Source organism: Acomys russatus, chromosome 13, assembly GCF_903995435.1.
Source record: "Acomys russatus chromosome 13, mAcoRus1.1, whole genome shotgun sequence".
In the NCBI taxonomy this organism is placed as follows: domain Eukaryota; kingdom Metazoa; phylum Chordata; class Mammalia; order Rodentia; family Muridae; genus Acomys; species Acomys russatus.
The window spans coordinates 41088463-41115080 of NC_067149.1; the positions used below are offsets into that span (position 1 = coordinate 41088463).

The 26618-nt window shown below is 42.9% G+C and overlaps 1 protein-coding gene across 1 annotated transcript in view; it reads left to right on the forward strand.

The window, feature by feature from the left end:
- Positions 1–1235: 1235 nt before the first annotated feature.
- The window catches only part of Fancd2 (FA complementation group D2), a 63575-nt gene continuing 38192 nt past the window's right edge, over positions 1236–26618 (forward strand). Inside the window, exons 1-17 of the mRNA XM_051155089.1 lie at positions 1236–1300; positions 4246–4386; positions 5165–5232; positions 5382–5485; positions 6397–6457; positions 8093–8145; positions 10760–10838; positions 12668–12792; positions 15134–15221; positions 16699–16803; positions 17175–17275; positions 17609–17717; positions 18132–18167; positions 19859–20002; positions 21760–21894; positions 23374–23505; positions 24571–24681. Of these exons, the coding sequence (XP_051011046.1) occupies positions 1237–1300; positions 4246–4386; positions 5165–5232; positions 5382–5485; positions 6397–6457; positions 8093–8145; positions 10760–10838; positions 12668–12792; positions 15134–15221; positions 16699–16803; positions 17175–17275; positions 17609–17717; positions 18132–18167; positions 19859–20002; positions 21760–21894; positions 23374–23505; positions 24571–24681 (1656 nt within the window). The 5' untranslated portion in view covers position 1236. The remainder of the gene's footprint in view (positions 1301–4245; positions 4387–5164; positions 5233–5381; positions 5486–6396; positions 6458–8092; positions 8146–10759; positions 10839–12667; positions 12793–15133; positions 15222–16698; positions 16804–17174; positions 17276–17608; positions 17718–18131; positions 18168–19858; positions 20003–21759; positions 21895–23373; positions 23506–24570; positions 24682–26618) is intronic.

A 26618-nucleotide genomic window follows, 5' to 3' on the forward strand; every position in this document is an offset into this window, starting at 1 on the left:
CTACACTAGCAGTCGAAAAGAAATAAAGCAAAGAGCACAGATTCTGGCCTACATGAGGCTCTAAGAACTGTAAATAAATGAATAAATGAGTAAAACCAGAAATCAGATTCTGGAGCCAGACTTCCAGAGTTAGGCCCTAAGCCCTTCCCTGATTAGGAGACCAATAATGACCTCTGTCTCACGTTAGCATGTGAGATATGAGTGGATTATAATTAAAGCACTTAAGACGGGGATTGTTGTTTGTTTTTGAGACAGGGTCTCACTGTGTATCTGTAGCTGGCCTGGAATGTAGCTGGTCATTGTAGACCAGCCAGTCTGATGTACATGGTGAAGCCTTGTCTTAAAAATCAACAGGTGCTGGAGAAATAACTCAGTGGTTGAGAGCATTGGTGGCTCTGCAGAAGACCTGGATTTTTTTCCCCAGCACCCACAAGGTGGCTCACAGCCATCTGTAACTACACGTCAGGGGTCTACTGCTCTCTTCTGGCCTGGGTGGGCATCAAGTGTGCACATGGCCCACATACGTATGTACAGATAGTCATACATGTAAAATGTAAATATCTTAAGAATGAAATTTCTTCTGTCTGGCAGGACACTCTTACCTCAAGGCGATGGCATTGAGAAGGAAAACGTGTCCAAGGGAATTGTCCCTGTTTTTCTTCTCCACTCCACCTCTGGGTAGACTGCCTGTCCTCACAAGCCTTCAGAATGTCCCTGAGCGTTTCCTAGGCAGCAGCTACACAAATGTCGGCTCATACATTAAGACCTTGTTATATTGTACACTTGCCAAGAGTACGGATGAGGTCTGTCTTGTTCTCAGGGTTTGAGCTTAGCACTGTCCTTGACACAGTACTGAAGTGGCCAGTTAGAGAGCAGGCGGATGAGGCCGGGCGGTGCTCTTGAGTCTCAGGTGAAGAGGTATAGGTTTCCCCCTTGAGCAACAGAGAAGTAGCCTTGTGGAAGAAGCGACTAGGTCAATAAGCCTTGAAGAGATACTGGCCAGCTGTAGAGTTGAGCTGGGCTCAGCAATTTGGTTTAGACAGCATTAACGTGAAGACTCAAGCACTTTGCTTGAAGATAGAACAGTTTGCGGATGACTTCCTGTCTCTGATTTTGTTAATTCTTTTGATATTTGAGTGTACCACTCAGTGCACCACTGGGATAAATTTCCAACTCCTGGGTTGTTTTGTTTTTTTTTTTAAGGAAGTAATAGAAGTACAGAAGACATTGGTCAAAATGGTTTCCAAAAGAAGACGGTTAGACTCTAAGGATAACGAAACTCTGGCAGAAGATGCCTCCAGTAAGTATCTAGCCTTTCGTTGTTATACGTGTACCACAGATGCGTGAGACAGAAAAGATGCAACATTCCTACTTTTCAAGTGCTGACATCTCTCAAGGATTGGTGGAGAGAACCCGGAGATGTCGGTCTTTGTCCTCCTTTGCTTTATTTGCTGCTTTCTGTGGGTTCTTCTCTTAACTGCCTCCTAACAATATCTTCTCTGGCTCAGCTCAGCTTCTCCTGGCTCAGCTGTCACCAGTTGTTTTCGCTTCTCAGTCTACTAGCCTAATTCACGTTCAACTGTCTCCTGTTTTCACTATGCTCAGTCTCTTCTCTAGCTCTGCTCAGTCTTCCTGCAACAACTGTCTTCTCTAACCCTACTCCCTAACTCTACTCCAGGCCTACTCAATCTCTCTCAGCCTCTGCTGGCTTTGTTTATATCCTCTTTTTGTTCCCAGAAGTCCAAGAGCCAGCCACACTGAAGGGTATAAGGTCAACCAGGAATCCTTTAAAGGGCCAGGCACACAAAGTAAACTGCACTATACAGAGACTCTAGGAGATGAAGGATTGAGTTTCTACCGCAAATGCCACTGAGGACTTTTGGACAACTTCTGAGCCTCACTCTCCACCTTCATAAAAATAATTATTATAGAAGCTGGGTGGATGGCTCAGAAATCAAGGTGAGGATGTTGAGGTTGCTCAGCAGGTAGAGGCACTTGCTGTGCAGACTTGGCCGCCAAAGTTCAGGTAGGAAAGAACCTATCCAAAGTTGTCCTCTGACCTCACCCTCATACCATAGAATATGTGTATCTACACATGTTTTTAGAAACATGCATATATCTAAGTAATTAATGCAGATTTTTAAAAAATCAAGTTGGATGTCTCCTGAGGAACACTTGATTTTTTTTGGTTTTTTGAGACTGGGTTTCTCTGTGTGTAATGTATCCCTGGCTGTCCTGGACTCATTTTGTAGACCAGGCTGGCCTCAAACTCACAGGGATCCACCTACTTCTGCATCCTAAGTACTGGGATTAAAGGTGTGTGCCACCACGCCCGGCGGAACACTTGATGTTGTCCTCTGGTCTGCGTGCGTTTGTACATGTGCGTGTACACACACACTCACACACACACACACTCAAAGCAGTTCTGAGTTGCATTTTGCCTTTGTTTGGGAGCTTTCTTGGCTGGTTATTTTTTAGGTAGAGTCTCTCTTAGCCCATGGCCTCAAACTGGCTTCCTGAGTACTGGGATTACAGGCATGCCCCACTACACCTGTCTGCAACCTTCCAACTCAAGAGCCTGTGGAACAACATTCAGAATTATTCAAACTCAATGCTAAAACCCCTTTTCCTTCTTCAGCACTAGGGCTTGAACCTAGGGCCTCAGACCTGCTAGATAAGTGCTCTACCACTGACCTACTATCCTACTCCCCTTTTTGCTTTATACTTTTGCCACTAAATTGCCTACTCTGACCTTGAACTGAATCTTGTAGCCCAAACACCCTGAATTTTCTGATCTTTTTTCATAGCCTCTAGGATAGCTGTGATTACAGGCTTATATCAGAGACCAAGCAGGAAAAGCTTGATTTAGAAAAGGAAATTCTAAGTTTCTAGAAGTCTCTTAGTAAAAGGATCAGAGAATACCAAATTTTCATAGAAAAAATTTTATTTATTTATTTATTTATTTATTTTTTTGAGACAGGGTTTCTTTGTGTAGCCTTGGCTCTCCTGGACTCACTTCATAGACCAGGCTGGCCTCGAAACTCAGTGATCCACCTGCCTCTGCCTCCCTAATGCTGGTATTAAAGGCGTATGCCACCACGCCTGGCTCTGGTAGAAATTTTAAAACTGAAAAAAAGTAATTTAGAAAATGGGTAAACAAGCGTGATGGCGCACGCCTTTAATCCCAGCACTCAGGGAGGCAGAGGCAGGCAGATTGCTGTGAGTTCGAGGCCAGCGTGGTCTAAAAAGTGAGTCCAGGACAGCCAGGACTACACAAAGAAACCTTGTCTCCAAAAACAAAACAAAACAAACAAACAAAGGTAAACAAGCCAGGCATGGTTGCGCACGATTTTAATCTCAGCGTGCACTAAGCTGAGACTGGCCTATCTATTTGAGCTCCATCCAGGCCAGTGTGGTCTGTGTTGTAGTGAATTCTAGGGTTGCAGGCTACATAATGAAACCTTACCCTAAAAAGCACAAACACCAGAAAATAGGCACATAAAAAGCTCATCCTTTGGAAATACATTTCCAAAAGAGAGACAGCTCCTGATGTATTACAAGAAGCCGGAGATGTGGCTCAGTTGGTGGAGTGCTTGCCTGGTATACATGGCATATTATTTTTCAGATTCAGGTCCCTGTTTTGTTTGTTTTGTTGCTGTTTATTATGTGTTGAAACCCTTAGGATGAAAACAACCTGCGCTTTGTACTGAAAGATGTGGTGCAGAGGAGCCTGTTCTGTTCTGTCTGCTTTGGAGACAGATCATCAGTTCTCAAATTTGTCAGGAGTCAGTATTGTTTCCCTAAGAGTTTGTCAAAGCTTCAAACCCCAGGGACTATTGTCAGGGTGTCCTGTAGCTCTGGAGTGTGGTCCAGATTTAGCATGATAATAAGCTTTTCAGCCACTGCAGTGAACATCTAAGAGGCAGGCACTGCATTAGATTTTAGGTAGAAAGTGTTTCCATAGTTATTTTTGTTCAAGTGACACATTTTATATTCTTTATTGAAAACTCACTTGCTGAGTGATACTTTATTCGGTGGCTGCTTTGTTTGTCTGTGGTCGACGCTACTGTTGCTGATCACCACTGGAGATACTCCACTTCACTCAGAATCAGGTAGTGTGATCCTTCAGGAGCACATCAGATTTCCTCTCAGAACATTTAGTCCTGGGTTTTGATTTTGATCTTTGCTTTCTTCTTATTTTTATGGTCATATTCTTGAAGGTCTTGCATTTGTTTGATTTTACAGAAATTATGAAACAACCTCTTTCCAAGCTGGCAAAGAAGTCTCATGACTCTCATGAAGTTGAAGAAAATGGCAGTGTCTTTGTAAGGCTTCTTAAGATGTCAGGACTCACTCTTAGAACCGGAGAGAACCAAAATCAGCTAGGTAATATTCAGAATCTGTTTTTGAGTTCACTGACAGTGCTCGGGACTAGACCATGGATTTCCAGACTGGAGAGGCTGACGGAGGGTAGGAAAGGAAGGCTTCTGTCGTGAGGGAGGGGTGAGACTGCTTTTGGAGAATGTGCTTATGGTCACAAGCTTAATGTTCTAAGGCTTGGTAAATAACATGTTATGTTACTGCTAATTCTCTTTTAGAAAAATAACTTATATACTACTAATAGTCCTTTATGATACACATACATATGTGTGTGTGTGTGTGTGTGTGTAGGTGTAGATACTGAGGAAGCAAGTAGATCCATGTCAGAGGAAAATATGGCAAGCCATATAAGGTTAGAAACATGTTTCTAGGGCATAGATAGCTCTGTTTTACTAACTCTATGCTAGGTTACTTGTAGGACAGTTGGTGTCTAACATCTACCAGTTTAAGTCTTTTACTTTAGATTTAAAAGTTTTGGCTGAAAATATTGTTAGCAGGGATGGAGAGATGGCTCAGTGGTTAAGAGTATATATACACTGTTCCTCAAGAGGATCAAAGTTTGATTCCCAGCAGCTACATCAAGTGTCTATAACTCTCGCTCCTGGCCAGAGCCTCTGTCCATACTTTCACATAAGTAAAAATAAATAATTTAAATTTAAATTAAAAAAAAGAAGAAGAAAGAGAGAAGATATTTGTAGCGCATCGTCAGATGTAAAGCCTGTCTTAAGGAAGGAGTGGTAGACATTAAACAGCTGTCCTTCCTTCCTTCCTTCCTCCCTTGTAGGTGTGGACCAGATAATCTTCCAAAGGAAGCTCTTTCAGGCTTTGAGAAAGCATCCTTCTTATCCCAAAGTACGTACTTTCTGTGGTGCTTCTGCTTCTGCCAGAAGTGCATGGAATGAGCACTGTGAGACCGTGGCACACAGCTGAGTGGCTCATAACAAGTGTTCAGCCCCAGAGCTTACCTTCTCTTGTCTTGGTTGTACAATCTCCTTGTCTAGGTAATAGAAGAATTTGTCAATGGCCTGGAGTCCTACACCGAGGACTGCGACAATCTCAGAAACTGCCTGCTGTCTTGTGAGCGCCTGCAGGATGAGGAAGCCAGGTGTGGAGAAGAGGCTGCCTTCTAGAAGTTTAGTCTGGTAGCAATTGGGTTGGCACAAAAAATGCAGTTTTCTTTGTTTTACAATTTTATTTTTGATTTATAACTTTTTTTTTTAAAGATTTATTTATTTATTATTCTATATACAGTGCCCTGCCTGCATGTACACATGCAGGCCAGAAGAGGGCACCAGATCTTATTATAGATGGTGCGAGCCACCCTGTGGTTGCTGGGAATTGAACTTGGGACCTCTGGAAGAGCAGTCAGTGTGCTTAACCTCTGAGCCATTTCTCTAGCCACTATAACTTTTTTTTTACTCAGAGTTTAAGTGTAACCTTAAAATTATTTAATCCGAGGCTACATGGCAAAGAACTGGAATGCTTTATGAAACACATATGGATAAGATTTCACATATCTGTCTCCCTTACTAAGAGCTGTCTTATGTTCATATTTTATTTCTAATAAGACTATACAGTGGTGCATGCCTTTGATCCCAGCACTTGGGAGGCAGAGGCAGGTGGATCTCTGAGTTTGAGGCCAGCCTGGTCTACAAAGAGAGTTCCAGGATAGCCAGGGCTCTGTTACGCAGAGAAACCCTGCCTCAAAAGAAAAAAACAACTATATTTTTGTCTATTTATTTATGTATTTATTCCTGTATGTATATATGTATTTTGAAGCAGGGTCTCAATATACAGCCCTACCTGTACTGGAATTTCCTATGTAGACCAGGATACCCTCAAACTCATAGAAGTCTGCCTACTTTTTCCTCCTCTGAATGCAGGGACTAAAGGCTTCTGCTTTCAAGCCTGGCTTTGAGTATTATCTTGAAGGATTGCGTATTTAACTACTTTAGTGTGGAAAAGATAGTTAAAACAAAGTGAACAAAATTGGAGCCAAGTGCTTCTCTTTTCCAGCGTGGGCGCATCTTACTCCAAGAGCCTCATGAAGCTCCTTCTGGGGATTGACATTCTGCAGGTGAGAGTGCAGCACCGCCTGAGGCGCTGCTGCGTGTGACGTGGGGACTAGAGTAGGGTTAGCTGGTTGCCACCAGCTCTACACAGCACTGACTGAGCTTAGTCTGCAAGCCATGTCTGTGTCTGAATTGGTATTAGGCTGCTTGCTGTGGCAGTGCTTTTCGTTTCCTAAGTGTACGATTCTTGTTTATTTCACAAAATAGTTTAAATTGCTAGTGCACAAGTGTGCTGGTGTCAGTTTTCAACCACCAGATATGAGTCCTGGAACCCAAACTTGGGTCCTCTGCAAGAATAGTACACATTCTTACCAGCTGAGCCCTCGTGCCTGCCCCGCTTCCTCTTTCTTACAGCCACGTGCTGTGTGCTCTGAGGATTGTAATTATCGCTGTATTTTCTCTTCTGTACCATCACTTATGTAACTTCACTTTGCCCTTTATTTCCTCCTCTTCTACTTATTTATTTATTTATTTATTTATTTATTTATTTTTTAATTGGTGTATGCATGGCAGGAATGTGGGTACATGCTGTGAGTGCAGGTGGTGAAGGCGCCTGACTAGGCCAGAGGTGCTGGGTCTGAAGTACAAGGCAGCTGTGGACGGCAGGACACGGGTTCCTGGGATCCAGCTTGAGAACTCTGCAAGAGGAGGAAGGACACTTAGCCAAGGAGCCTTAGCTCTCCATAGTTTATAGAGTATCTAGTACACTGACATGCTTTAATGTTTCAAATTGAACAAAACTATGTGGTGAGCAATATCTTCCCACCCATCCTCCCTTTTCCTCTTCTTTAGTTTAATCTCTTCTTTTTCTTTTTTCTTTCTTTCTTTCTTTTTTTTTTTTTTTTTTTTGGTGTGGGTGGGTGGTGTTTGGTTCTTTGAGACAGGGTTTCTCTTTGTAGCTTTGGCTGTCCTGGACTCGCTTTGTAGATCAGACTGGCCTTGAACTCACAGAGATCCGCCTGCCTCTGCCTCCGGAGTGCTGAGATTAAAGGCATGTGCCACCATGCCTGGCCTATTTTAAGTTTTTAAACAATCATTCTTTAATATTTCATGTCTTTATATTGTAAATATATATTTTTAATATTGATGCCTTAATATTCAAAATACAGTATCTGTGTGGATCTCCTTGGAGGATATCTGTTATATTAAAATGTTTCCTCAAGAGCTCTGGTGGAAGAAACTTATGAATATACATCTTCTTTTAATGATTATTATTACAGATGTTAAAATAAGCCATCTACTGATCAACTAGTTCTCAGGGTTAACTAGTTTCATAAGAATGCATTGAGAACAGGTATATCCACAAAACTCAACTACATGGTTACCTCTTTGCTCACTTTACTTTTTCTTTTTCCCCAAATATGACAAACAGTTTGTCCACTTTGTATTTTGTCCAGTCCTCTCAGGCACAATCTAATGCTTCATGGTGAGGTGCAGTACTGTCTTAATTAGAAGCAGCTGTTGTCTCCATTAAACCCAGCTTACTGAACTCTTCAGTATAATGGTAGCATTTTAGAGTACCGTGTAGCCACTGGCCTGATGCTGCCCCAGCAGGCCTGCATGCCATTTTGACTTGATAACTAATGTATTTCTGTTGTATATTTTGAGACCATCTCCTGACTGCATGTCTTCTCTTTTAGCCTGCCATTATCAAAATGTTATTTGAAAAAGTGCCACAGTTTCTTTTTGAAAAGTAAGTGGAATTGTTCTGAAACACTGAGTGTACACTGATGCTTTTTGGACTCTGTAGAAAGTTTCTTCTGAAACATCCTATGGTCATGTTTAACATTCCAGGTTCCTAAGTGAGTGCTAACATTTCTTCTGTTACTTCATGAATACTACGATCATTAAAATAAGTAGCATGTGTGCTTGTAAATATGATGGTTCTTCTTAGAAGGGTACATAATACCCTGGCAGTAGTGGCCATTTCCTAGGAGGGAGCAAGTCGTCAGTCTTTGCCTGTGTGTATACTGCTTATATTTTAAAATTACTGTGGCAGGGCTGGAGAGATGGCTCAGTGGTTAAGAACACTGACTGCTTTTCCAGAAGACCTGGGTTCAGTTCCCAGCATGGTAACTCACACCTGTCTGTAACTCCAGGATCCAACACTCTCACACAGACATGCATGCAGATGGAACACCAAAAAACATAAAAATAAATTTAAAAATAAAATAAAATTACTATGTCAGAGGCTGGAGAGATGGCTTAGTGGTTAAGACCATAGGTTGCTATTGCAGAATGCTGGACTTGGATTCCCAGGACCCACACAGCCACTCACAGCCATTTCTGACTCCAGCTTTAGGGTATCTGACAGCCTCTTCTGGCCTCCAAGAGCATTCATGCATGTGGTGCTCAGACACCATGAAGGTGAAACACTCGTACACATAAAATAATAAATAAATATTTTTTAAAATAAATTTTTTTTTAAAGTGTCAGGAAGGAAAAAGACCAGCCTAACTTTAAAGAGACATAAATATAAAATCTCAAGTATAGGAACATCAAATATTTAAATGTCCAATTTAATTAACAAAGACAGAAATTTAAAATTAAAAAAATAGGGCCAGGTTTGGTAGCACTTGCCTTTAATCCCAGCACTTGGAAGGCAGAAGCATGTGGATCTCTGAGTTTGAGGCCAACCTGGTCTATAGCGCGAGTTTCATTTATTTTAAATTTTAAAATGCAGTGCAAGCTGGGAGTGTATAGCTCAGTTGGTAGACTCCTTGCCTAGCCTGAAGACCTGAGTTTGGTTTCCATGACCACATGAATTTCAGTATTCCAGCGATGAAGGCAGAAGGATCAGAAACTTAGACAGTCATCCTCAATTACACAGTGAGTTTGAGTCCAGCACAAGACACATAAGACCCTGCCTCCAAAAAGGAAGAAAGAAAGACAAAAAGATAAAATACTAGTGCATTTCCCCCACACTCATAGAGCCTTTGTTAACTATAACAGTTACTGGCATATGTTCTATGTGAACACAGATCATTCATCGTGAAAAGCAGGTAGGTTCTATGTCTCAAAACCTTAGATTTACATATGGTTGCTAGACATGATGGCTTGTGTTTATAATCCCAGCACTTGGGAAGAGGAGGCAGGAAGATGAAAACTCAGCATCACTCTCAGGTACATAGTGAGTTCCAGGCCAGTCTAGAACTCTGTTATGAGACCCTATCTCAAAGTCACAACAACAACAACTGCCCCCAAGTTCTGGGACTAAAGGTGTGTGCCACCACTGCCTGGCTAAGTTGTTTTTGTTTTATGTTATGTGTATGGTTGTTTTCCTTCATATATACTGTGCACTGTCTAAATGCCTGGTGGTCAAGGAAGCCAGGAGATGGCATTCCTTCCCCAGAAACTGGACGTGTAGTTGCTTGTGCGCCTCCATATAGGTGCTGGTAATAGACCCCAGGCCCTCTGGAAGATCAACAAGTGTTCTTAACCTGAGCCATACGCTCCAGCCTGTCACTCACTTTCAAGGGATAAGTATTATCCCTCTTTTCCATTCTTAGCCATAGCCAATACTGTATAGTCTTTTCCCCCATGACAAAGCACTATGACCAGGGCAACTTAAAGAAGAGTTTGTTTGTGGCTTACAGTTTCAGAGATAGTGATGAGTCCATAACCCTCATGGCAGGAGGATTGGCAGCTGGCAGGCAGGCAAGGTGTCAGAGCACAGACTTTTGAAATTTCAAAGCCCACCTGGGATACATCCTCCAACAACCCAAACCTTCCACCAACTGGGGACCAAGCATTCAAATCTATGAGCCTGTAGGGGCCGTTGTCATTCAAGCCTCTGTGCACACTGTTAACAGTATTCTAGTCATCTTCTTCATCATGTATAAGCATGTCTGGGTTCTTTATTCATTTATTTTATGTGTTTGGTTATTTTGCCGGCATGCATGTCTGAACCACATGCATGCTTGGTACCTGCAGAGGCCAGAAGAGGGTGCCGGTTCCCCTGGGACTGGAGTTACAGGTGGTATGAGCCACCATGTGGATTGCTAGGAATTGAACCTGGATCATGTGGAAGAGCAGCCAGTGCTCTTAACTGCCGAGCTGTCTTTCCGGCCCCTCTGTTGTTTTTAATAGTCACATTTGTGTTTTCTCTCGGTGCCCCATAACTAGTGGCTGTGTAGTAGTGTTAACTGACTGGCTGAAGTACTGTAGGTGACAGAGTTCAGTAGTGAAGTACCTGTTCAGTGAGGCCCTAGAACCAAGAAAGAAAGAAAAGAATATTGACATGTAGAGAGGGACAGAGGGTGGGGGAGAGACAGACAACTAAATCTCTTCTTATTCTGACATTTCAGCGAGAAAAGTGATGGAATCAACATGTCCCGACTCATTGTCAATCAGCTAAAATGGCTGGATAGAATTGTGGATAGCAAGGTAGGTTTGGGGGCTTTATTGTTTTAAGCAGTTTTTTTCAGCTGGGCAGAGTAGCGCAGGCCTATAATCCCAGTTCTCAGGAGGCAGAGACAGGCTGATCTCTGTGAGGTCAGGATAGCCTGTTCTACATAGTTCCAGGATAACCAGGGCTACATACTGAGAACTTGTCTGAAAACAAATAAAAGTTTTAGTCAGGGATGGTGGTAAATGCCAGTAATCTGAAATTTGGAGGGCAGAGGCAGGAAGGTCTAAGTGAACCAGCCTAGGCTACATAGTCAGACTCTGGCACAAAGAAAATGAACAAGTTTTTGTATGATTGGCCAAACCTTTCCAATTTTTAAGATTTTTTTTTCTTTTTAAGTGAAAATTTCATTTTCTTGTTAATGCATTATCTTTATCCAGCTTTTGTAATTTGAAAATCCTGAGTATTTGACTCTTTAAAAATTCCTTTCAGGCTAGAGAGATGACACAGAGGTTAAGAGTACTGGTTGCTCTTTCAAAGGTCCTGAGTTCATTCCCAGCAATCACATGATAGAATACATGCAGGCAGACCACTGTATGCATAATAAATCAATACATCTTTAAAGAAATTATTTCAAAAGAAGCTTAGGGTGCATGGGGTGGCGTGCGTCTGTAATCCCAGCAGTTAGGGGTGATGTGGGAAGACATAAAGTCTGAAGGAGAAGAGGGGCCATATAGAGAGACCCTCTTGTGATCTCTATGAGGACTAGTGAGGCTGCTCAGTGGGAAAAGTGCTTGCTGTGACAGTCTGAAGACCTGACTTCATCCCTGGAGCCCACATAAAAGTCAAAGCAAAGAACTGGCTCCACACAGCTGTCCTCTAGTGGGCACATGCCCCACAGACACAGAGCTCATGCATTGCTAAATAATTTTTAAAAGGCAGAAACTTCCTTAATTATAAAAGTTAAATATAGTTTGTTATATGTTAAATATTTGGAAAGGAACTAGAGCAGCAATTCTCAACCTGTGGGCTGTGACCCCTTTGGGAACTGAGTGACCCTTTCACAGGCCTTGCCTAGGACCATTGGAAATATCAGATGTTTACATTATGATTCATAACAGTGGCGAAATGGCAGTTATGAAGTAGCAATGAAGATAATTTATGGCTGGGGTCACCACAACATGAGGAGCTGTATTAAAGGGTCACAGCATTAGAAGGGTTGAGAGCCACTGGGCCGGAAAGATGGCTCAGAAGTTAAGAGCACTTGCTCTTGTAGAAGACCTCACTTAAGTTTCCAGCACCTACATGCTGGTTCACAACTATCTGTGACTTCAGTTCCAGGGGATCCAGCAAGCACACATGTGAAGCATTTATGTGTGTGTGTGTGTGTGTGTGTGTGTGTGTGTGTGTGTGTGTGTGTTGGAGGTCAGAGAACAACCTTGGTGTTATTCCTCGGGCAACATCCCTCCCTGCAAACGCAAACTTTTTTTTTTTTTTTTTTGGAAGCAGTCTTTCAGTGGCTTGGAACTTGCCAAAATAGCCTGATATGGGCTGGCTGGACAATGCACCCCAGGGGTATCCCTGCCTCTGCTTCCTCAGAACTGGGATTACAAATCCATGCCACTGTGGCCTGGCATCTTTTACCTACACTCTGGTACCCAGGTTCTGAACTCCTCATGCTTGTAAGGAGAGCACTTTATCATTGAGTACACTCTTTCCCCAGCGCCTATTTGCCTTTGATTTAAATTTTGAGCTTGAGTATATCATGCTCATGTTGTATACATGATAATTTCAGGTCTGAATTTCGTGAGTAAGTAGTGCTTATTTTGAGTAATGTGCTACAATTCTAATACTGTTCTCCCTGCAGGACCTCACAACCCAGATGATGCAGTTGATCAGTGTTGCTCCAGCCAACTTACAGCATGACTTCATCACTAGCCTTCCTGAGATCCTCGGGGATTCCCAGCATGCTAATGTGGGGAAAGAGCTCAGGTGGGTAAACGCTGGGACTGTCTCATGGAGCCTCCACCAGGGCACTTGTTCATTACAGTATGAACAGAGCTACATTTAGGGCTAATGTGGTAACTTGGGCGAAGGGTACTTGTCTATCATCTCTGATGACAAAAGCTTGATCCTGGAACCCACATAGTAGAAGAGAACTGACTCAAACACATTTTCTTCTGACTTCCATATAAGCTCTGTGGTACGCATTAGTATGCGTGCACATACACGTGCACGCACACACACACACACGTGCATTTGGGACATAAAGACTGGAACACAGATGTTTCAGTTCATCTTCAGTTGTGTAGCACATTCAAAGGCAGTCCAGGGTACATGAGACTCAAAACCACACATGGAAAGTGGTTGGGTATATAATACAGTTGATAGACTGCTTGCCTGACATGTACAAAATGTGTTAATTCCCTAATACTACATAACCCAGGTGTGGTGGCATAGGTAGAGGCAGGAAGGCCAGAAGTTCAAGGTCATCCTTGGCTACATTGCCTTTCAGGCCAGCCTGGGATACACTAAATCCTACCTCAAACTATAAAAATGATCTGGGCGTGGTGGCCCATGCCTTTAATCCCAGTACTTGGGAGGCATAGGCAGGCAGATCTCAAGCAGTTTCAGGCCAGCCTGGTCTCGGAAGTGAGTTCCAGGACAACAGGTGTGGGATGTGACCTGGTTTCTAGGAGGAGCATGTATTTGTGTAGTCCCATCGACTCTCTCCCTCCCCTTTTTAAGATGGAGTTTTATATAGTCCAGGTTGGCCTCAAGTTCACTCTGGAGCCAAGTATGACCCTGAGCTTCTGATCCTCTTTTTTTTTTCCTCAAGTCCTAGATCTGGAATTAAAGGTGTGTGCCACTATGTTTGCCTTCCACATATTTTCTTTCTTTATGTTTATCTTGTGTGTATGTGGCTGAGGTTGATGTATACATGTGCCTCTGTATGTGGAGGTCAGAGGACATTTTTCTTGAGTTGGTTTTTTTCTTCCACATTTTACATTCCCAGAATCAACCTTAGAGCTTTAGGCTTGACAGCAAATGCCCCTATCTGCTGAGCCACTTAGCTGGCCCTTATATGTTCATGTAATGGTGCACCTGTTAATAAGAAGTGCTGGCTCAGGGCTGGGCTGTAGAGAATATGACTGCAGTCTCTCCTTCATTTCCTCTAAGGGGTTCTTAAGCTTGGCTGCACATCAAAATCCCTTGTGGAGCCTAAATTACTACTACATGTTTGGATGCCTAGATGATCTATTCAGTGCACACTCATGCTGAGGAGGACCTATTGCTGAGATCCATTGCTGACTGCACTCATGCCTCTGCCTCCTGATGCTGGGATTAAAGGTGTGCGCCAGAATGCAACCATTTAATAGGAACTGGTGGGTTTCATTTTCAAGTTCAAGCACCTACAGATTAAAAATCTTCCAAAAAAGAAAAGTTGTACATCGTAGTTTTAAATGAAAATCCCAGATCATTCTGTTTTACCAATAAAGACTCAGGAGACAGATGCTGGGGTGAAAACATGCTAGCTCACAGATGCAGAAAGAAAAGCACTTAGCTGACCTTCCTACGCAGCTCATGGCCAAAGGCTCACTTACTCAGAACAGTCAGAAGGAAAAGACCAAAAAACCCAAGGCCAAAAGCTTCCTAGCTCAAAGCTTAAAAAGCCCCAAAAGCCAAAGACCAATGAGCTAACGAGCTCGAGAGCTAAAGAGCTCCTTGTACTCCCACAAGCCATCTTAAATACCCATCAGCTCTTTAATCCCTGCCAGCTGATTGCTTGCTCTGCCACTTGACCTAGGGCTAACTTTATTAAATCCTGTGTACTGAAAGCTCTTGGATTAAAGGTGTGTGCTAGGGCTGGCTAAATGACATCTGTTAATAAAAAACCCAAAAGTTCTTAAAGGTGTGTGTAGGTCTCAATAAACAAAAGACAGGCTTTTATAGTTCACAGTCTCAGGGATCGCAGCAGGGCCAGAGCTCCTCCAGCAGCACATGTACTTACATACAGACCTTTTCTGGTCATTATTCCGTAAGCAATAGAGTATGACAACTATTTGCCTAGCTTTTACGTTGCTTCAGGTATTGCAGGTATCCTAGCAGTGATTGACGTATGTGGGAAGATGAGCAGGCCAAGTGCTAATAATGCACTGTTTCATAGAAGGGACATAAGCAGCCAAGGATTTTGGTGCCATGGGGAACCTAGGAACCAACCACTGCAGGTACCCAGGGGTAACTGCGTATCTTGTCCTACCCACACTAGTGAGGTGGTATTCTGCCCGCTTCTGTTCAAACTGTTACCCAGCTTCTCCTTTATTATTAACAGTGAGCTGCTGATGCAGAATACTTCGCTGACTGTTCCAATTTTGGATGTCTTTTCCAGTCTTCGGCTTGACCCAAATTTCCTGTCTAAGGTAGGGAAGATCCTGCTTCACAGAAATAGGGAAAAAAATCATGTACAGTGAAAGAAAATCGTGCGTTGAAACCATACTCACAAACATGAACGCATCATGCTGCACACACACATCATCGTCAGCATCAGGGGGGTCAGAAACCAGCCCCACACCAACTCTTTTATAGTTCACATGGTCTGACCATGTAACCCTGACTGGCCTCAAACTTAAGCTCTTTCTGCCGAGCCTCCCAGTGCTGGGGTAGCTTCTGTGTATCCCCAGGTCTGGCCTGAGCCATGCAGTTTAGTTGGGTTTTGTTTTGCTTTCTACTGTACTGGTGATCAAACCCAGGGCTCCACAAATGCTAGGCAGACATTTCGTCATTGAATCACACTCTCATCTCTTAAGTGGTAAGTGTGTACGTGTGTGTGTGTGTACGTGTGTGTGTGTGTGTACGTGTGTGTGTGTGTGTGTGTGTGTGTGTCCCCATGTTGAACCCAGAGGACAGCCGCAGGTGTTCTGGCCACTTACCAGCAGCCTCAGTAGATCTGCTTGTCTCCAAAGCACCCATGCTGGGTTCTAAGCACTTACAGCCAGGCCAGGATTTTTGTTTGTTTGTTTGTTTGTTTTTGTTTTTTGAGACAGGGTCTCTCTGTGTAGCCTTGGCTGTCTGGGCTCTCTTTGTAGCCTTGAACTCACAGCGATCCAGCTGCCTCTGCTTCCCAAGTGCTGGGATTAAAGGTGTGTGCCACCACGCCCGGCAGGCCAGGATATTTTTATGTGAGTTTTGGGGACCAAACTCAGGACTGGTGCGATGGCTGGGCATATTGCTTACTTGATGCAGTGCTTGCCTAGGATGTGCAAAGCTGTGGTGCCAGCACCACGTAAACTTGGTGTCTTGGCATACACATAAAGAAAGGAGAGGCTGGAAGAGAGGTTAAAGGCTATCCTCGGCTACATAGCTCAAGGCTAGCCTGGGATGCTAAAACCCTCAAGGAAAACAACGTTTTTACTTCTTTTGTGACTTTTTAGATATAAGCATTCTGGAATTTAGCCGGGTTTTATATGGCAGTCTCTTAATCCAGCCTTAGTTATCTTCTAAGTAACAGAGAAGAATTATTCCAAAGGAGTTAGCTTCTCATCATTCTTTCTCTCTGAGTAACATCCAAAGACAGACCCTCTAGGGACAGGTCCATGAACTCTCTGGCAAGGGCAGCAGGGAGGGAGCTCTCCAGTTTTCAGTCGTGAACGCAGGCTCTGAAGTATTAAAAGCAATGCTGTTAGATATTTATCACTTGTCTGTGTTGGAATAGTCTTCAACGTTTATAATTGTGAAAGTTCGTTATTTGGGGAAAAAGAAGGTCTTTCTTCCTAAACTACAAGTAGTTTAGGAAAATCAAATGAGAGTTCTCCTGATACATCTACATTGGGCGAGGGAGTTCTACTGATAGGTCTACGTTGGGCGAGAGGTAAAGTGGTTTGTGCTTTTGGTCTTTAGATCCGCCAGCTGGTGATGGGCAAGCTGTCGTCTGTCCGTCTAGAGGATTTACCTGTGATAGTAAAGTTCATTCTTCATTCTGTAACAGACACTACTTCTCTTGAGGTACGAATCCTTCTCTACCAAGCCTGCATTAAGATGAATGGGTAAATTATTTAAGTAAGTAGTGCAAGATGCTGTTTCTGGCCCTAGACTAATTGATGATGTTGATTACTCCAGATAGCTGTTGGGAGAGAACACAGCCCAGTCTGGTTGACTCCTCAGCATAAGCTGCAGCAGGCTGACATTTGCTCTTTCTGTGTAGACATGCCTACATACTGTCCTCAGCTGTCCTCAGCCAGTCTACTCACATGCCTTTGTTACAGGTCAAGGGTTTTCCTCAGTATTTTGGGGTTGTTATGGTTCCAGTAGGAGATTGGACTGTGCCTGTCCATCAAGAGTGAACAGAATACATGGCTAATGCTGACTTTCCATAGGTGATTTCTGAGCTTCGGGAGAAGTTGAATGTGCAGCATTTTATTTTGCCAGCACAAGTTCAGGCTTCCCAAAGCAAGTTGAAAAGTAAAGGACAAGCAAGGTATGGAGTCATTTGCAATTGCCATTCTTTTCCTTGCATAATCATAGTTTCTTACTTTTATCTTGAAGACAGGATATTTATTGTCATATAAAGCACAAATACTGGTAATAAGGCTACATTTACATACAGCATAATGAGGTTTTCAGATGGTTAGTGTGTGTGCTGCCCTAGCCATCCAAATCCACATAGTCTATGGTGCAAGTTCTTCAGAATTTTACAGCTGAGGTTGGGACTTGCTCCAGAACCTATATGGTTAATAATCAGAAACTCAGATCCTCTAAGATCTTCGCTGGTAAGTGGAAGAAATAATGTTTCCTGCTTTGCTGTTTGTAGCTCTTCAGGAAATCAAGAAAACAGTGATAAGGACTGTGTTGTTCTCGTCTTTGATGTAATAAAGTCAGCCATTAGATACGAGAAAGCTATTTCTGAAGCCTGGATTAAGGTGAGTAAGATCCTTGCAACCTTGAGCATCAAGGTGGTCCATGAGTGTCAGTCAGTGACAGATGTGTAAGGCAGGATGAAATAAAAGTCTTAAAATTGTCATTCATGGGCTGGAGAGATGGCTCAGAGGTTAAGAGCACAATCTGCTCTTCGGAAGGTCCAGAGTTCAATTCCCAGCAACCACATGGTAGCTTACAACCACCTGTAATGAGATCTGGTGCCTTCTTGTGGTGGGCAGGCACACGTGTGGGCAGAATACTGTATAAATAATAAATAAATCTTTAAAGAAAAATATTTTTAAAAAAATTGTCATTCAGGTATAAACGATGATGGGCAGATGAGCAGGACATGTAGAATGAAGCATGTGTAACCTGCTCCACTGATATCTTTAATATTGTGGTCCTTGTTTTTCTAGGCAATTGAACGCATTGAGTCAGAGGCTGAACATAAGGTAATAGACATGTGCTTGAGGTTAAAGTAATTGCATGCCTATTGTGCTGTCCGACTTTCTTCCTGTCCTCCCTGCAGTTATGCTTCTGTAGCTACTCCTATAGTGTTGGATATGTGGAGAAGACAACCCGAGAGTGGTGACCTGCCTGTGCTCTTACTACTGATTCTGGAAATGAACTTGCCCTACAGTGCTCAGTAGGCAGTAGGAGGTTGTTCCACTCACATGAAGTTACAGCCAAGAAGCAGTTCCCCATGGGGCCGTGGGTCCCGGTCCTCAGCCTATGGCTGGCCTTCTTCCCACACGGGAGTTGTCAAGACAAGGGCATTCTCTGATTTTACCTTGCCATGAAGTTCTGGCCTGGATAGGTTAGTCTCTCCACTTTAAGGCAGGCAGTGGCACTGGACCTATCCCTCCTTCTCTCTCTCTCTGTCTCTCTCTCTTTCTCTTTCTCTCTGTCTCTGTCTCTGTCTCTGTCTCTCTCTGTCTCTCTGTCTCTCTCTCTCTCTCTCTCTCTCTCTCTCTCTCTCTCTCTCGTGTGTGTGTGTGTGTGTGTGTGTGTGTGTGTGTGTGTGTGTGTGTGTGTAAAGCACTCTACAATCCAGGGTGGATGTGTTAAACTCAGGATGATTCTCCTGCCTTAGCTTTTATGTGCTGGGATCACAAACAGGCGCCTCCATGTCCAGCTTGTTTGTCTTTCAGTCCTAGGACGTCTCTGAAGCAGCTGGATGTCAGTGCTTCTGTGCACTGATTGTTTCTTCTGAAGGTTTTGCTTTGGTTAGAATCGTTTGTCTTGTGGGATGTTTTTTAGTTGAGGGTCTTATCCAACCGCCTTCAACTCTCTAGCTGAAGTTGACCTTGAACTCCTGACCCTCCTCCCTCTACTGCCACTGCCACGCTCTGGAAAGATAGGCAATTGCCACCATGATTATCTTGAAAATGATCTTGGTGGGTCAGCTGATAATCCAATTGTTTGTTTTGTTGTTGTTGTTTTAAGATTTATTTCTTTATTATGTGTACAGTGTTCTTCCTGCATGCCAGAGCCAGAAGAGGACACCAGATCTCATTATAGATGGTTGTGAGCCACCATGTGGTTGCTGGGAATTGTACTCAGGACCTTTGGAAGAGCAGCCAGTGCTCTTAACCTCTGAACCATCTCTCCAGTCCCTATTTTGTTGTTTTTGTTTTTATACAAAAAGTAAATTCACATCCTTTACTGCCTTAATACCTATTTGTTTACAGATTTGCAAGCATGAGCATGCTATAAACACACATTTGAATTCTTTTGACGGTGTTTTGTTTGTTTGTCTGAAACTGTTTCTCTGTGTAACAACCCTGGCTGTCCTGGCCTCGCTCTGTAGACCAGGCTGGCCTCAAACTCATAGAGATCCTCGTGCCTCTGCCTCCTGAGTGCTAGAATTAAAGGCGTGCACCACCATGCCCTGCAAAAGCATATATTTAATTGTCAAGTTATTTCATTTATTTTTTTAAGCAAATGTAAACATGTTCAAAATTCTCTTAATATCCCGTTTCTCAATTCTTAATTCAGATACATTTTTAGGAAATACCAAAGGATAATAGTTGTTGCACCTGATTCTCTGAAAAGTATTTCTGTGTGGCTTTCTAATAATGTGTGAGCCCCATGGGTGTGTTTTAGTAGAAGACAGTCAAGCTCTGGTGTTGCTCCCTGACAGGCTTTAGATGTGGCGATGCTGCTCATCATCTACAGCACCAGCACACAGACAAAGAAGGGTGTAGAAAAATTACTGAGAAACAAAATTCAGTCGGGCTGCATTCAAGAACAGCTGCTTGACAGTACCTTCTCTACTCATTACTTGGTGAGTGGGCGAAGCAGGTGGTGGGTGATGCAGGCGGAAAGATGCTGGGAAGATAGTATTTCACCATCACCTTCCCCTAGGATTGCTCTTTGACAGGAGCTCAGCCTGTTGCAGAGCAGTAGAGTAAGTGCTCTGTTGGGTTGAGACAATGATATCACTGAGCCAGCGCAATATGGACTTTCACCCCTCAGGAAGACATTAAGAAAGTTAATTCATCTTGAATTTCTATGACTCAAATTCCAAGTTCTTTTGTCTTTTGGATTTTTTAAAAATTTATTTTTATATTTGCGTATGTGTTCATGTCCCTGTGTTTATTTGCCACATGTGTGCATGTGCTCTTGGAGGCCAGAAGAGGACACTGTATCCTCTGGACCTAGAGTTACAGGTGGCTGTGAGTTACCTGGAATAGTTGCTGGGAACCCAACCTGAGCTGTTGGAACAACAGCAAGCACTCTTAATTGCTGAGCTATCTCTCTAGCCTCAATATAATTTTTAAATGTTTTCATTTTTGTTTTTGTTTTGAGAGTCTCACTGTGTGGTTGGCCTAAAACTTGGTGTGTAGACCAGGCTGGTCTTGAACTCATAGAGATCCACCTGCTTCTGCCTCTGCAGTTCACTACTACCCCTGGGTTTTGGTTTTTTGACAATATCAGTAAAGAAGATGGAATTACTAACGTTGTTTGCTTTGGTCCCTCAATGTCTGTCTGTATTGCTTTTTGTGGTGCGGAGGGTTTAGGCAGGATTTTTCTATGTAACAGCTCTGCCTGTCCTGGACTTGCTCTGGAGACCAGGCTGGCCTCGAACCTGGGGAGGTAGCTCAGCTTGCCACACAATCTTGAAGAGCTGAATTCTGTTCCCAGCACCCACAAAAAAGCTGAGCTTGGTGACAGACATTCATGATCACAGTACTGGGGAGGTGGAAATACGCAGGTCCCTAGGGTTCACTGGTCCGCCAGTCTAGCATTTGTTGAGCCCCAGATCCAGTGAAAGCGCCTGTGTCAGAAAAAAAAAAATGGATAAACAACTCCTGAGGTTTACGTCTGTCCTCCACATGCACTGGCATGAATGGTCACCAGCACACATTTGGACCTGTACTCACATGAACACACACACACACACACACACACTTCAATTTGGGTAACATTAAATGTTGTAGACTGAGCGGGACAGAGCAGCCCACCCAGGGAGGCATATGACTGAGTGAAAAAACTGGAATCTATTCAGTCTAGTTTGTATTTGTAGACTAAAAAACAGTAATTGTATATTTAAGCTTATTATTTAATTTTTTTGAACTTCAAGCTTAGTTCTTATCTATTTATGGACTCCGACCCTGAGAGCAGAATCAGAATACTGAAGGTCTGTTTTGGGTCTAGTTAAGATGACGTCTTCTTGAAGTAGCTATATTTGGATAGTCACACTGTCATTCAGGATATGGAGCCAGAAGGGTCAGAGTGCAGGCTCATTTTGTGACGACAAAGTCTGAGTCCATCTAGAGTACAAAAAAAGTTTTGTTGTTTGAAGTGAAAGTGAGAGTTGGAGTTGGAGACCTAACTCAGTGGCAGAGTGTTTGTCTACCTTGTACCAGGCTCTGAGCTCAGTGCTTAGCACTGAAGAGGAAGAGCAGAGTGTGAGAGCAGGATGCTGTGTGTCAGGAGGAGGAGGCAGCAGCTCGGGCAGGTGCTTTTCCTTGGTGATAGTGGTGGATAATAGCACACTGGGCCCTATGACACTATTTTCCTTGTCTTTTCTTCTTCCAGGTTCTCAAGGATATTTGCCCATCCATTCTTTTACTAGCTCAGACTTTGTTTCACGCTCAGGACCAGAGGATAATTTTGTTTGGCAGTCTCCTGTACAAACACACTTTTAAGTTTTTTGATACTTACTGCCAGCAGGTATGTTGAAACATTTACTTGGGTAAGGAAGAAACAAGGATACAGAAAGGTATAATTTTAAACTGGATGTGCTCTAAGGTCTATTCTGGGTGAGTAGATGATGTGGAAGGGGAGATAACTTTGACCAACAACCTAGAAACTCAATTCTAAGCCAGCTGTAGTAACACACATCTGTAATCGGTTCTCAGGAAATAGAAACAGGACAGTAAACAAAAGTTTGAGGCCAGACTGGGCTACAGTGCAGAACCTTGTTTTATAAGCAAAGAAAATAATCATTTCTAGTCTCTGTCCTGAAGTGATAAGATTGGCTTGGAGGATCCAACTGTGAGAACTGAAATTTAGTTTAGAATCATGTGGTCCCTCAAACAACTGCTCTTAGATTTTATTTTATCTGTTTTTTATTTTTATTTTTTTCCGAGATAGTGTCTCTCTGTGTTAGGCTTGGCTGTCTCTGTGTTAGGCTTGGCTGTCTCTGTGTTAGGCTTGGCTGTCCTGGACTCGCTTTGTAGACCAGGCTGGCCTTGAACTCACAGCGATTAGCCTGCCTCTGCCTTTCTGAGTGCTGGGATTAAAGGCATGAGCCATCACACCAGTTTTTGTTTTTGTTTTTGTTTTTTTTATGCCTGTGTATGTGTGTGCTTGTACCTGAGTGCAGTTCCCTAGGAGGCCTTATTTTGAAGTCATGCCAGCCTGACCTCTGCTCTTATTCACAAAACCTGTAAGGCCTTTAGCTCCTTAGTACAGTCTTTTCAAGAAATTTCAACAACTAAGACAACCACAACTTTTGTTTTGTTTTGTTTTTTTGGTTTTTCTAGACAGGGTTTCTCTATATAACAGCCCTGGCTGTCCTAGACTCACTTTGTAGACCAGGCTGACCTAGAACTCACAAAGATCTACCTGCCTCTGCCTCCACCACGCCTAGCGATAATACAACTTAAGTATAGTTTAATTCATGGATAAAGATTCTGAGGACTACACCAAGGAGCCAAATCAGGAGGTTTTGATAGTGCTCACTGATACATTACTGAAAGCAGGTCAAGCCTGAGTGGTAATCTCTGTGACCCTACTACTTGAGACATAGGAGATTCACAAGTTTGAGGCCAGCATATAGGATAGTGAGTGAGGTCCAAAAAACCAGGATAACTGTGTGGTAGTGTAGTTGTCCTGGGGTGATTACAGGCCTCGTGAGGCCAGTGCTCATGGCAGTTAGGTAATAAAGAATAAGACAGAGGTTAGAAAGGCTGTGGGCAGCCAGGAGTGGTGGAGTACGCCTGTAGTCCCAGCACTCGGGAGGCAGAGGCAGACACATCTATGAGTTTGAGGCCAGCCTGGTCTACAAAGCGAGTCCAGCACAGCTAGGACTATAAGAGAAACCCTGTCTCAAAGAACAAACAAAACAAAAAGGCCGTGGCAATGAACCTTTTACAATGGGCATGTCATATTTCTGTCTCACACTGTCCTGCTGCTCTCCCTGTATAGGAAGTGGTTGGTGCCCTGGTGACCCATGTTTGCAGTGGGAACGAGGCTGAAGTTGACACTGCATTGGATGTCCTCCTTGAGCTGACTGTGCTAAGCCCCTCCGCTATGAGGCTGAATGCTGTGTTTGTTAAGGTATCGTCTGTACTGTCAAATGCTGACCCATTTTCTATTGCATGTATCTCAGTGTCACTGCTCCCCATAAGTTAGTGAAAACTTACTTCTTACTCTTTAGATACTGAGAGCTATAAATGTGGGAGGGATGTATAGACATGTACATATAGATGTAAAGGTGCATCATGATCCGAGTATTAGCTCATTCAGAAACACTTCTCTATACTTACGTGCCAAGCAGTGGTAAACTGCTGTGCTTAGGAAGGCTGGTCTTTTCCTTGGATTTTAAGAGTAAGAAGCATAAGCAAGTCATCTGTACATACATGGTTTTATGTAGCTACGTAACATCTAGGAATCACAATTGAGAGAAAACTTGCAGTATTTGTCAGATACCGACTTAACCCACTTAATATGATCATTTCCATGTATATTTATCTTCCTGCAAACAACTTTCTTCTTCCTTATGGCTGGAAATGTTCCATTATATGGGCACCACATTTCCCACTGTTGATGAGCACCTAGGTTGTTTACAAAACTTAGCTATTGTGTATGTGCTGCAATAAACATTGATGTGCAAATATCTCAGTGATGTGTCGGCTTGGCATCCTGGAGAAATACCAGTAGTGGAATAACTGAGTAATTGTTCTGTTTTAAATTGGGGTGGAGGCCTGGAGATAGCTCAGCGTTTAAAAACATGTTATGTTTGCAGTGGATCTGGGTTCGGTTCCCAGCATCAACATACTGGTTCACAACACCCCATAACTCTAGTTCTAGGGAATCTGATGCCCTTCTCTAACCTTCCTGGGCACCAGCCTTGCATGTATATACATGCAGGCAAAACACTCACATATAAGATGAATAAATCTAATTTAAAGAAGGCGGTGGGCAGTGGTAGCGCACAACTTAATTCCAGCACTCAGGAGGCAGAGACAAGGGGATTGGTAGGTTTGAGGCCAGCCTGGTCTACAGAGCGAGTTCTAGGACAGCCAGAGCTGTAAGGAGAAACCCTGTCTTGAAAAACCGAGGCAAGTAGGGAGAGAGGGGATAGCCGATGACCTCATTTTGGGCATTTTGTTTTCTTCATAGGGCATTTTAGATTATTTGGAGAATATGTCCCCTCAGCAAATACGAAAAATCTTCTGTATTCTCAGCACACTAGCATTTAGCCAGCAGTCTGGAACCAGCAACCATATTCAGGTAAGAGTCCATGTGTTGAGAAAGAATGTTTTAAACCTCTTTATTTGAAAATTGCCAGACTAAGCCTATGGAGTAGTAGAAACTACCTGGGCTACATAGCAAGTTCCAGAACAGCCACAGCTACAAAATAGAGAGACCCTGCTGTCTCAACATTAAAAAATAAATAAAACTAAAATGACTGTGCATGCCAAACCAGCCTGGGCTATATTACAAGTTCCAGGTCAGTTCCTAATGAGACCCTATCTAAATAATAAGAACCAACAACCAGGCACAGCCATTCATGTGTAATTCCAGCACTCAGGAAGGAGACAGGGTAGGTGGATCTCTGTGAGTTTCAGCCAGTCTGGTCTGCACAGCAAATCCCAGCCTGCCAGAGCCACATAGTGGATCTCAAAATAAAAACAGCAAAGAAATCTTAGACTATAGGAACAGAGATGGGTCTGAGCCTGTAGTGAGCCAACCATGAGACTAAAAGCCTTGCTTCCCACGTTCTGTATGGAGCACAGTGGAGTCGCCGAATGTTTAAGCTGAACTTCACCTAGGCTTGCTGTCCTCTGTAGTCACTAGTTGCCAAAGAAAACTAAGCAAAGGGAGTAAAAATATGCACAAAGCTTATTGGCTTGGGATCATAACTCACAGCTCTTGTAGTTGTGATGCCACCTTGTGGCACTAATTCTGGGCCGTGGCTTTGAACAACCAGTACCTTGTTTAAAACTTGTCTTAGCTAGGTGACACGCACACACACACACATGTACAGAATTCAGTGTACGGAGAGCTGCACAGCATCTGGCTTGCCTTCTTTGAGGCCATCGGTGTGGCTTCTGTAGAGGTCTGCGAGGGGCCCCTGAATATGTACAGCTCACCATTGCCTCTGTTCTGCTTTCCCTCTCTGCTGCTGTACCCGGTTTTCTCATTTAGCTGAGTATTTGGGAATTGTTACTTTATTATTTTGTTTTTGAATTGTGGCAAAATATATTCAAAATTTACCATTTTCATTATTTTTAAATATATCAGTAACATCGAATATTCACAATATGCAAGTATAATCACTTCATTTTCATAATTCTTTCATTATTCTGAACAGAAAGGTTCCAATGTGGCAATAATTCCTTGCCCTACATTCTCCTGGGGCCTGGTAGTCTCCATTCTGTTTTCCTTTTCTAGGTAAAGACATTTGTAGACTCATATAGTGTTTGTGTCTGTCTGCCTTTTTTCTCTCAGTGTTCTCAGTGTTACAGAACATGTCAGACCTCCATTTTTATTGTAGCTGAATAGTCTATTTTATGTATATTTGACTTTTGTTCTTTCATTTGTCCGAGGATGGACATAGGTTGCTTTTACCCTCAAGCTGCTGGAACAGTGCTGTGATAAGCAGTTGTGTGCAGGCCCTTATTTGAACCTCAGTTCCAGCTTATAGAGTATGTACCTAAAGATAGCATTGCTGAGTTACTTGGTGGCTCTATGTTCAACAATTTGAGAAGCCACCAAAATTTTTCAGACCAGCTGCACCATTTTACATTATGACTCTGAAAGTAAGACATTTCAGAGCTGGAGAGATGGCTCAGAAGTTAAGAGCACTGAGTACTCTCCCAGAGGTCCTGAGTTCAATTCCCAGTAATCACATGATGGCTCACAGCCATCTATAATGTGATATAATGCTGTCTGCATGGCCTGCAAGTGTACGTTCAGGCAGAGCTCTGTATACATAATAAATAAATCTTTTTTTTTTTTTTTTACCTTTTTTTTTTTTTTTTTTTTTTTTTTTTTTTTAAGGAAAGTAAGATATTTCCATTTCTGGAAAAAAAAAATGCTGGAACTTTGATGAGGATTCCATTAAATCCCTGAACAATGTTGTCATCTTTCAATATTTAATTATCCACCCTAAGAACATAGGACATCTTCTCATTGTTTAGTTCCTTTATTTCTTTCAGCAGTAT